The 12,834-nt window shown below is 37.7% G+C and overlaps 1 protein-coding gene across 4 annotated transcripts in view; it reads left to right on the forward strand.

The window, feature by feature from the left end:
- KAT6A (lysine acetyltransferase 6A) overlaps positions 1 to 12,834 on the forward strand; it is a 114,765-nt gene that overhangs the window by 46,908 nt on the left and 55,023 nt on the right. For all 4 annotated transcript variants that reach the window (XM_086703600.1, XM_086703603.1, XM_086703601.1 and 1 more), the window contains exon 3: positions 12,075 to 12,183. In XM_086703600.1, the coding sequence (XP_086559726.1) occupies positions 12,075 to 12,183 (109 nt within the window). The remainder of the gene's footprint in view (positions 1 to 12,074; positions 12,184 to 12,834) is intronic.

Consider the following 12,834-nt stretch of genomic DNA (forward strand, 5'->3'; position numbering starts at 1 on the left):
ATCATGACCTAAGCTGAAGTCGGACACTTCACCGATGGAGTCACCCAGGTGCCCCTAGATAGATTTTAATTCTTAGACTTGTCTTGTAAGAAAAATATTAAGGTGTAAGGGTGACCTATTTTTATTTAATTGGATTAAAAGGTGAAACTAACTTTGATGTGTGTATAGTGAGAATAAAATGGCTGACCTTTAAATTCAGTAGCCAGTATTTACTATTAGTAATTAATTTTGGGGGGGGGATTAAAGTGGTATTTCTAAGTCTAATCACTGTAGTCAAGATGAACATAATAAGGGGTTCCATGGGAACAGTTAAAAGATAACAGGTTTTGAAAATGAAGACAGATTATAAGTAGTTGCCTCTCTGTGTGACAGGGTTTTTTGTTTTTTTGTTTTGTTTTTGAGAGAGTAAGAGCACAGGAGCAGGGTGGTCAGGAGGAGAGGGGAGGAGAGGCGGAGGGAGAGGAAGAGGAATCTTAAGCAGGCTCCATGCTGCGTGTGGAGTCTCACACAAGGCTTGATCTCACCACCACGAGATCATGACCTGAGTCCAAATCAAGAATTGGACGCTTAACCAACCAAGCCACCCAGGCGTCCCTCACTGTGTGAGTTTTGACCTATTATTACTTAAATCATGTGACCTGTGAGACTGAAACATACCATTTAAGTTTTTATTTCAATTTTTTATTGTAAAATTTACCATTTTAAACATTTTTAGTGTATAATTGAGGGGCATGAAGTATATTCACAGTTCTTTGAAACCATTAATACTGCCCATTTCTAGAACTTTTTTATCATTTCAGTCTGTACTCATTAAACAGTAACTTCCCCATTTCTTCCTTTTTTCCAGCTTCTGATAACCTCTTTTCTGCTTTCAGCCTGTATGATTTTAACTATTCTAGGTTCCTCACATAAGTGGAATTAAACAGTATTTGTTCTTTTGGTATACCACTTGATTTTTTAATAATTTTTTTTTCAACGTTTATTTATTTTTGGGACAGAGAGAGACAGAGCATGAACAGGGGAGGGGCAGAGAGAGAGGGAGACACACAATCGGAAACAGGCTCCAGGCTCTGAGCCATCAGCCCAGAGCCTGACGCGGGGCTCGAACTCACAGACTGCGAGATCGTGACCTGGCTGAAGTCGGACGCTTAACCGACTGCGCCACCCAGGCGCCCCCACTTGATTTTTTAAAAAACGAGTTGCAGTAATTATAGATGCATGTTAAGTTTTTAATGAGGTATTTATAATTTTTATAGACTTTTTTTTTTATTTAAATGAATGATGTGACCATTATTGCTTTAGTGCATCTTTGGGTATTATAGCAAGTCCTATATGAATTATGTGCTTTCATATTCTTAATGTTAGCTATGTTAATTTGTCTCCGTAATTTCCAGTGTCCATAAAACCTGAGAAAATTTGTAGCTTTTAAGAAATCACACATCTTTATTGCCTGATAGCTTATGAAATGATCTCTTAGAGGTTTCTGAAGTCATAAGTCTAAATTTACATGTGCAGTCTTTTTACTTGAAAATTCTGGTGGTCATAAATTCTAGAACTTAATCATTCAGTTCTGTCTTGAAAGAACTAGAAATAATTACATAGAACAAAACAGATTCTTGACTATTCTTTATGTCAGTGTTTAAGAACGAAGACAAGATGTTTTGAGTTCCTCAGAAGATATTAGAAAATGGAGACAATGACAAGTGGATAATGGCTTCAAAAAAATTAAAGACAAGTTTTTGGGGGGGAAATGAAAATTCGACTTTCAGATTGGAATATCTCATAATACAGAAATATTGAAGATATTCTAAATGATTATATCTAAAAATTCTTTTCTTTCATGGTATCAATCTCATGTAGCAGAGCTCATTGGGCAAAATTTTTGCTGTTTTTGTTTTTAAAAGTTATTTCCAAAAGCTCATGTCAGAATGCTGGCTGCTCAACCGGCTGTTTATGTATCAGAGCATCTACTTTGCCTCAATGCTGCCATCTGGCGATTATTATGGAGATCGCAGCATGTGCTTAAAGCACCCTAAGAGATGCAAGGTGCAATCTAAGTGCTTCCTGCCACAAATCTCCCCCTGTTTTTGAGAAATTGAATAAAAGTGGGTTGTGTGGCAGAAATCTTAATTTGGTTATTGAGGCCATGAGATTACTTTGTGAGATTACTTTGTAAACAGAACATTTATATATTATTAAGATGCACATATCTTTATCAGGCTCTTGCCAACTCATTGTTCTAAGATAGTATTTTTGTTATTTATTTTTATTTCTACAAGGTAATTTAAGGTATTGAATGCTTATTGGATGCATACTGTTTGTTAGACACTGTTCTTACTGGATCCTATAGTACTGTTGACAGTATTAGCAATACAGTCGTGAACAAACATATGGAAATCAGAACTTTCATAGAGTATTTATTTATTTATTTATTTATTTATTTATTTTAATCTTTAACGTTTATTTATTTTTGAGACAGAGACAGAGCATGAACAGGGGAGGGGCAGAGAGAGAGGGAGACACAGAATCTGAAACAGGCTCCAGGCTCTGAGCTGTCAGCACAGAGCCTGACGTGGGGCTCGAACTCACGGACCGTGAGATCATGACCTGAGCCGAAGTCGGACGCTTAACTGACCAAGCCACCCAGGCGCCCCCATAGAGTTTATATTTAGTGGGGGACAAATAATAAGATACACACGCACATGCATGTGCATAATATGTTAATTAATGAAAAGGGTTAAGGAGAAGAAATAAAGCAAGAAAGGGGGATATAAATTATTGTGGTTGGTGAGTTGTTTTGAAATGTTAGATGCAGTGGTCAAAGAAAGCCTTACCAAGCAGGGGACTTTTGAGTAAAGATTGGAAAGATCTGGGGAAGAGCATGCAGATAGAAGGAAAGCAAATGCAAAGGCCCTGTGATTAGGACATCTGACTTGCAAGCTAGGAAGCTGGAGTAGAATGTAAGAGGAAGAGGGCAATAGAACATGAGGTCAGAGGGGTGTAATTGTGTATTTATATGTGGGGGTACAAGTCACATAAGGCCTTGTAGTTCATTTGGCATGTAATCTGAGATGGAAGATTCTGGACTGGATGGAGGGTTTGGGGCAGCCGAGTGAGGTGCTCTGATTTACCTTTTAACAGGTTCACTCGGGCTGCTGTGTTTAATGGTATGTAAAGTCATTTGCTACAAACTTTTTTTCTTGTTTTATTAGCTGTAGGAACAGGTTCACTTTATATAGATATGAGAACAGGCTTTAAGACTTAGTGTGGACAGATTTGGGAACAGCGATTGTATGTCATGTTGCATATCTCTGCACAGGTTTTTATTTTTATTTATTTTTAAAAAAAAATTTTTTTAACGTTTATTTTGGGACAGAGAGAGACAGAGCATGAACAGGGGAGGGGCAGAGAGAGAGGGAGACACAGAATCGGAAGTAGGCTCCAGGCTCTGAGCCATCAGCCCAGAGCCCGACGCGGGGCTCGAACTCACGAATCGCGAGATCATGACCTGAGCTGAAGTTGGACGCTTAACCGACTGAGCCACCGAGGTGCCCCTCTGCACAGGTTTTTAAAAACTGTATTCATAGGTTATCAGTTATTCTTTGTGATACAGAATAATTGAAATCAGCCTGTAGAGTTTCACTTGGAAAATGGTATTAATATCTCTTCACTGTCCTAAAATCACCCCAGTACATTTTCAGATTCAAATCTTATAGTAAACCCAATGTAGTTTTAGCCCCTTTCTTATTTATTTTCATGCTTCTTAATATTTTAGGAGTGAGAATGATCTGGAGTTGTAATTTTTTATGTTCTATTTAGGCATATTCTAAAACAAATCACACAATTACTGATCAGCAGTGCTGTTTGATCAAAGAAAAACTCAGATTTATGTTGTAACCGAGATAATATGTTTAAACCACTTTTTTGGCTTGTATTCTTATCAGCTAAAATGACCAATCTTCAGAGTAGTAGTATGCTTTCCCAAATTGCACTTTAAAATCCTGAAATTACCAATTAAGATACAGTCATTGCCAGTAATAGTATTTCTCTGTGGATTTAGTTTTGTTTTGGTAGCTGAAAAATTTATCATATTTGTGCTTGGTTCTGTGATGCCAAAGAGTAAATATCTTCAATGTGAAATGTGTAGGTTAGGGAAATTATAGCTGTACCCTCTGTATTACTGACAACTCTCTTTGTAATTTGAGTCTGTTTGGACCAGTGTCTTTATTTGACTTAACAAATATCTTTTCAGCTTATGTCTTATTTTCACACTATGCATATCAATACTGAATAACTAAATTGTACACCTGAAACTAATATTACACAGTATGTTAATTGAAATTTAAATAAAAACTTTAAAAATATCAATATTGTTTAAACTTAGGTAAGATTTCATACTGAGAACAATCAGCAAATTGTTTTGTCTAGTAAGTAGGCAAGGTCTAAGACTGTGGTCATTTGATAAGAATCAAAATAATTGAGTTAAACTATCTACACAGCTCTAAGTAGCCAGGCAGCCAGTTTGTCTAAATCACTCCCCTTCTCCCCGCACCAACTTTAATGAACACTTAAATGACATTAGTTATTTTGTTTTGAGATAGACAAAATCTAGTAATACTAAGTGATTGATCATATATAAAAATATTAACAGCAGTAATATTACAGAGATTATACAGGAATATATAGGGATAGTTTTGCTAAGGATTTCTTAGGTATGATTTTAAATAACATTTTCTGTCACTGGGAACTTTATTTTCTAGATGATAAAGACACATATTTAAAAACACAAATTGCTATGTCAGTTTTAATTTTCGAACTGTTTTCCTGTGCTGAAGAATAACAATAATTTGTTTTTCAGACTTTCTCTTTTCTTCATCCTTGTATATTTGCTCCCTTAAGTATGATATAATCTCCCTTACATATAATCTAATCCTAAAAGTAGCAGCAGATTAACCAAGTACTTTGCTATTACTAATGTTATTAATTATGGTAACTGAGTTTGAATCATAATACTATTCCTACTCTGCCCTACAGCTTCTTATAATGTAGACTTCTTCTCCACTATGACTGTAGGTTACACAGGATTCTTTATCTGAACCCAAGTTGTTCTTTTTTTTAACCAGACTGCTGAAGTAATATAATCTACTTTATATGTGAAAGTGGTACCGGTTTAGCACTAGTAGGTCATTACGTTGAATTATAACCTTATGTCCATATGCCACTAGTAGAGCTACTTTTCATATTCTTACCGTATTGTAAAAGGAGGGTAGGGGTGGGGAGAGACCCAAGAAGAAGAGTTGACACATTGGTCACACATTGGTCTTCACAGCCTCTAAGATGATTTTTGTTCTTTTATTGAACAAATTCTTCTGACATGAAGTTCTTCCCATCTGCTTTTTTTTTTTTTTTTAATTTTTTTTTTTTTTTCAACGTTTTTTATTTATTCTTGGGACAGAGAGAGACAGAGCATGAACGGGGGACGGGCAGAGAGAGAGGGAGACACAGAATCGGAAACAGGCTCCAGGCTCTGAGCCATCAGCCCAGAGCCTGATGCGGGGCTCAAACTCACAGACCGCGAGATCGTGACCTGGCTGAAGTCGGACGCTTAACCGACTGCGCCACCCAGGCGCCCCGCCATCTGCTTTTTAAAAAGTGTGTAGTGGGGGCACCTGGGTGGCTCAGTTAAGTATCTGACTTTGACCCAGGTTATGATTTTGTAGTTCCTGGGTTCGAGCGTGGCATTGGGCTCTGCGCTGACAGCTCAGAGCCTGGAGCCTTCTTTGGATTCTGTTGTCTCCCTCTCTCTTTGCCCCTCCCCCCACCTCGTGTGCACACGTGTGCGCGCGCGCTCTCTCTCTCTCTCTCAAAAATAAACATTAGGGGCACCTGGGTGGCTCAGTTGGTTAAGCGTCCGACTTCGACTCAGGTCATGATCTCACAGTTTGTGAGTTCAAGCCCCGTATCAGGCTCTGTGCTGACAGCTCAGAGCCTGGAACCTGCTTCAGATTCTGTGTCTCCCTCTCTCTCTGCCCTTCCCCTGCTCATGTTCTGTCTCTCTCTGTCTCTCAATAAATAAACGTTAAAAAAAAAAAGTTAAAAACATAAAAATAAAAAGTTTTCTCTAAAACTTCAGAAAAGTTTTTGCAAAACCTCCCTATTCTTGGGCGCAATCATCATTTTTGCTGACTTGAACACATTTATACGATTCTTCTAAAATCATGCATTCCCAGCTTCTTGACTTCTTAATTTTTTTTTAAATGTTTATTTTTGAGAGAGAAGGGGAGAGGGGCAGACAGAGAGAGAGAGAGAGAGGAACAGAGGATTTGAAGCAGGCCCTGTGTTGACTGCAGACAGCCTAACGCATGGCTTGAACCCATGAACCATGAGATCATGACCTGAGCTGAAGTTGAACACTTAACTTACTGAACCATCCAGGCTCCCCTTGCCTTCTTAATTTCTTTGTCTTTAATTATACTTTTTTCTGTCATCAGCTAGAGTGTTAACTTTATGAAAGTTGAGACTTTGGCTGCCTTTTTCACCATTGTTCCCTCAAATGTCTGTAATAGTGCTTACTAAATATTTTTTTTTCTTTTTTAAATTTTTTTTTTCAACGTTTATTTATTTTTGGGACAGAGAGAGACAGAGCATGAACGGGCGAGGGGCAGAGAGAGAGGGAGACACAGAATCGGAAACAGGCTCCAGGCTCTGAGCCATCAGCCCAGAGCCCGACGCGGGGCTTGAACTCACGGACCGCAAGATCGTGACCTGGCTGAAGTCGGACGCTTAACTAACTGCGCCACCCAGGCGCCCCTAAATATTTTTTTTTTAATTTTTTTTTCAACGTTTATTTATTTTTGGGACAGAGAGAGACAGAGCATGAACGGGGGAGGGGCAGAGAGAGAGGGAGACACACAATCGGAAACAGGCTCCAGGCTCTGAGCCATCAGCCCAGAGCCTGACGCGGGGCTCGAACTCACGGACCACGAGATCATGACCTGGCTGAAGTCGGATGCTTAACCGACTGCGCCACCCAGGCGCCCCAGTGCTTACTAAATATTAAAGAATTCATGCACATTTGCCATTGGAGGTTTCCTTTATTAGTTAGGACTTTAGACTTAGAAATCACAAATTCTAAAGTTTCCCTGTGGACCCCAGTCTTCAATCCTTTTTTCTTCCTGTGGACCTTTGTTTTCATTTCATCAGATTTCCATGGTACTTTAACTCCAGACACTTTTTATCAACCCCCACCTGCTTATGATCCAGCCTCAACGTTGTGTCCCACTGTTTTAGTTGACCCTTCTTAACGCAGCACTCTGACCCCTGTGTAGTCAAAAATTCATATATAACTTTTGGCTCCACAAAACTAAATAAATAGCCTGCTGTTAACCTGAAGCTTTACCAATAATGTAAATAGTTAATTAGCACATATTTTGTATGTTATATAATTATATACTATATTCTTATAATAGAGTAAGTTAGAGAAAACAAAATCATGAAATAGAGGCACCTGGGTGTTTCAGTAGGTTAAGCATCCAATTCTTGATTTCGACTTGGGTCATGATGTCATGGTTCGAGAGATCGATCCCCCTTTGCACTGACAGTGCGGAGCCTGCTTGGGATTTTCTCTCCTCTGTCCCTCCCACCAAGAAAAAAGTAAAAAGTAAAAATCATAAGGTAACAACATACACTTGTAAAAAACCCACTTATAAGTGGACCCAGATTGTTCAAACCATGTTGTTCAAAGGTCAGCTGTGTTTGCATTTGCATTCTAGTAGACTTTACCCTTTGGCTTATCTCATCAGTCTACAGCTCTCTGATTTTATCGGTCCAAGGCTGCAGAGGAGTTAAGGAAAGATGTAGAGCTATTCTGATTGGAAACACTACAAATTACACTTTCTGATCTTAGCTGTGTGGTTAGGGCTGATTGACAGTTTTATTTTCCATTACTAATGATTCTCTATCTTCTTCCACACAGAGACTTCCAGCCTTTTTCTTTTCTTTTCTTTTCTTTTTTTTTTTTTTTTTTTCGCTTTTTGTAAATGCCCAAACTCATACTGGTCTACTTCTGTTTAAGTAAGTGATATTGTCTTCTATTTTAGTGAAGAGATAGAGGCCATTTTGTAGGAACTCCATCAACTTTTCTCTCTTCTATTTTGAATTTATTCTCTATGTTAATAACATTTTTCTGATTCTTTCTTGCCTGAAAAATGTGTGTCCACTTTCCATTTTGATAGGAGGGTATTTTTTCTGCTATCTTTGCTCTTGACCCAGCCAATCTCACTTGTCAGTTTTCTCAGTCAGCTTTCACTTTCTCCTGCTCTATCCAGCCAATTCCTGTCCCACTTTTGGCAGGCAATTTTTATGTCCTATTTTCCAGAAATAATGAATCTGTCAGAAATGAGCACCCTCAACATTTCCCTTTTCCCACCATATCCCACCTACAAATAGTGTGCATTGATACCATCCTATACTATGAAGGGCAGTCCCTTTATCCCTGCTTTAAAATTTGTCCTTTTTTAAAACCAGTATTAATTATCCAGTAGAACTTTCTGAAATGATGGAATTGTTCTATATTTGTATTGTCCAGTACCATAATCACTAGCCATATGTGAATGTTGAGCACTAGAAATGTAGCTAGTGTGACCGAGGAATTAAATTTATTTTATTTCAGATTTAAATAGCCACATGGTTTAGTGTCTACCATGTTGAATAGTATAGCTCTAAATCTTAACCATAAAATATGTTCCTGTTATTTCTTGTTTCTTGAATCTCTCTGACCATGTGTGTCGTCTTCTCCACATTTAAGTAGGTTTAGTCTTTTGCATCTTAAATACCTAAAACACATCAAAACCTTTTGCCATTTTTTAAAGCCATCTCTTGTCTGTTTTCTGTCCCTTCATGGCAGTTTCTTGGTTCCTATGACTTTAGCTCTTATCCTGTCATAGGATAAGACAAATCCTATCCTGAAAAAGGCTCACTATTAGTGAGGTCTTCAACTATTTCTCAGTTGTGCAATCCAGTAGATATTTTATCTTCCCCAAATTGATTGTTGGTTGCTCTCTGCTTGAAATTCTTGTGTTAGGACTTCCTCTTCGTTCTGTTTTCCCTCAGACTGGTCCTTTCTTGTCCCCCCTCTTCCCCTGCCCCCATACTCTTCTGCTTAGACTTTGTCTCACTTCTCCAGTCCCCTCTCCTTGTTCATTTTTACTACAACTTCACTCCTCTTGCTCACCAGGTGCTGTCAGTTGTCACCTACATGTTGCTGCCTTTTAAATCTCTCTAGCCTATTCTAATTTCCAAACTCCAGTGTTGCCTTCATGAAGCCACCATCCAGGTCAAGAAAAAGAACATTATCAGCACCTCAGAGTCCCTTTCCAATTCACTGCCTCTTCTTTTCTCTCTAAAGGTAACTGCTGTCTCAACTTATAACTATATAGAACTGTTTTAGAACTTTATATAAATAAAATGATACAGTATGTATTCTTCTGTGTCTTTTCTCTCATTCAGCATTGTTTGTAATAGTCACCCACGTTGTTGACTGTTATTTTCATTACTGTTTAATACTCTGTGGATATAGCACAGTTTATCTGTACACCCATTGCTGGTTATTTGGGTAATTTTTGTTTGAGTAAATTTTGTTATGAATAATGCTGTTCTTATCATTTTTGTGTATGTTTTATTGTACATATGTGTGTGTACTTCATTTGGTGGGTATATTGCTAGGAATGGAAGTGCTGAGTCATATGATATGCCTTTAATTTTAGTGAATACTGTCAAATCGTCTTCAGAGTAGTTTTGTCAATTTATATTCCTATCAGCAGTGTTAAGAGTTCTGTTGTTCTAGTTTCTTATCAGCACTTAACTTTTGCCAGTCTTTATAATTTTAGCCGTTCATGAAGCTCTACCTCCTTGATGGCTAATGGGTTGAGCATCTTTTCTTATGTTTATTGGCCATTTATTGTTTACGTACCTGCTGTTGTCAAGTGCCTGGTGAAGACTTTTGCCTAGTTTTGTATTGAATTGTCTGTCTTTTACATACTGACAGGTAAGAGTTCTTAATATATTCTGGCTGTGAGCCATTTGTTAGTTAAATATGTTGTTTATATCTTCCATTCTGTGGCTGGTCTTCTCACTTAGTGTTTACTTCCAATTTCTACTCCTCAGTGAAGTCTTTCCTAACTTTACTCCCTGGTTCTTTTTTATATTCCTTTTTAAAGAAAGCGTGTGGTAGTCTTTACCACAGCCACAATTATTAAGACAACTTCCAGCTTTTCATCTCTCATTTCATCTCTTGGCTGAGCAATACTGTTAATTTGCTTGTGTTGGACATTATTGATGTACCATCCAACTCTCTCACTAATCCACTTCCTTTTCAGGATTTTTCCTCTAACAGCCACTTGTATTTTGGTATTCTGACCTTAGGTCTCTTCTTTCTACCTGTTCTCCATGGGAGAACTCCTCAATTTTGAGAATCTTAATGCCATTTTATAGGTATATGATTTCTAGATTATTTCCAGACTAACCATTCTCCTGGACTTCCGATTCCTGTATCACAAAGCCCATGGGCATTGCTACATAGATGCTCCATAGGCATTTTAAGCTCCATGAGTCAGTCCCAAACTAAGCTCATCCCCCTCCTCTCAAGCTTGATTCTGTATTTTCTTTGAACACCTTCCCTGTCAAGTACCTCCAGAAGAACTTAAGTCTGGGAAACCTTTCCTTGCTACCCATTTCCCCCGCTTGATTCCTCTGTTGTTTCTCATTGTAACACTTCTGTAATAGCACTGACAGACATTTTATCTGTTTTCACCAGTTGTTGTCTAAAAGAATCTTGAGGTCTTTATGCCTCTCTCCCATATAAGTGGTTGAGATTTGACTGAGATTGCCTCCAGCTAAACACATCTAAAATCAGACTTAGCATCTTTGGTTTTCTTCTGATTTTCTTCTTTAAAATGACCTACCTTTCACACCATCTTTTCATTAAGTCAGTCTTATTAAACTCATTTCCTTTTCTATTACCTTCCACAACTAGTTTATTTCTAAGTCCATAGCTGTTTTTTCTGTTCCATTTTTTTAGCTTTGGTTCAGGTTCTTGTCTTCACCAGACTATTGTGGTCATTGTTTAAATGTTCTATCCATCTTTAGGTTTCTCCTCATTCATCTTTGATATTGCTACTGGATGTTTTGCTCAAATACAGGTGATTTTCTTTTGGTTCAGTAGCCTTCTATTGTTTTCTTCCTGCAGTGTAAAATCCAACTTTATAAGACATTCAGTGGCAGTCTTCACAAACTGAAGTGATCTACCCACCCTCTCTACTACCACTTATGACAGAAACCATATCCTTTAAGCACTGGCTTTAGCAGACTGCACACCTAAATTTATCTTATTTATGTTACCTGCACTGCCTTTCTCTCCATCCTTTGGGCTGGAGGGGAAGGGGGTAGCGTTGTAGAGCCACATGTAAGCCTAGGTTTAAACCCAGTTTTAACAATTGTTTTGTCTTTTGCCCTTGGACAAACTTCTCAAGATCCCATAGCCTAGTACTAGTACTTAATACATGTTATCTTCCTCTTTCAACCCTTCTCCTCCAAACCACAACTGAAATTTATCTTTTATACTTGTACAGAGTACTTATTGGTTGTCTCTTCTACCACTTAAGGTCTGCTGCCTTGTATGGTGTTTATTTCTGCACATTTTATCACTTCTCTGACACCACATACCTTTTAAGATCTGATACTGTGATTTCTTATGCCTAATTCAGTTGAATTTTTTGTTTTAGGTGAAGGATTTGCTTTGTCCAATCCATATTGTGTCATTTAGTTTCTGAGTGAAAATGATGGTTGGTATGCGATTTTTTTGGACCATAGTTGTCACTAGAAGGACTAGTTGTAAAGGCCCAGCCAAAGCAGGCTTTGTTAAAACTCCCTTACTTAGTTGGAAATTTAGGAGAGTGATACAGTTGTCTTGGTTACATGTAACTATCATTGGAATTTAAAACTGTAATTTTAATGTCTTTGAATTAATACTGAAAATAAAGTACTCGTACCTGAGTGAATTGTTTTTTTCTTTATAGCCTGTTGCTGAACCAATCCCCATCTGTAGTTTCTGTCTTGGTACAAAAGAACAAAACCGAGAAAAGAAGCCAGAAGAACTCATCTCCTGTGCCGACTGTGGCAACAGTGGTATGTAATCTCCTTTATTCCTTCTGATGTATGCTCTCAGGCAGGAGGGAAGTGTATTTAACTGAGATGGTATCCTTGATCCTTATAAAACAATACTTTGATGCTGGTTTTAGGTAACTGAGATGAATCTTCTAGGTGAGGGAGGGATTTAAATGTATAGTTGACATGTTTTATTCAGTTAATTTCAATCAGGTCTTAGTTTCGGATTTTTGTTTTTTATAAAAATCTTTCCACAGACTTATTTTTTCTTGTTGATCTTTATATTTGACTATCAAACATCTGTTCAAATCACAGCAATCAGTTTGAAATTATTGCTAGCTTCTTTAATAATCACTACTTATCTTTCTTGATTTATGCATCAGGCTTTATGAATAGAACGGGGATGATAACACGTTTGTTCTTCTTGATAGAAACTTACATGTGTCACATTGGGAAATGGAATGTTGACACTGCAATTTAGTGAGCTGTGTGAGATCCTGAGGTCTAAAAAAGATTTTGCAAAGACTCTTCTAGTTTGTCAATTCTAGAGATATTCTTGGTCTATATTGTCAGAACTTAAAAGTTTTTGTAGGAAGGCCTTAGTAAATCAACATTATCTCTGATCATTGGCTTAATTTTCAGTGTTTTATATCTATAACAACCATGATTTAG

This window comes from Puma concolor, chromosome B1, assembly GCF_028749965.1.
Source record: "Puma concolor isolate L17-30 chromosome B1, mPumCon1.1.hap2, whole genome shotgun sequence".
In the NCBI taxonomy this organism is placed as follows: Eukaryota; Metazoa; Chordata; class Mammalia; order Carnivora; family Felidae; genus Puma; species Puma concolor.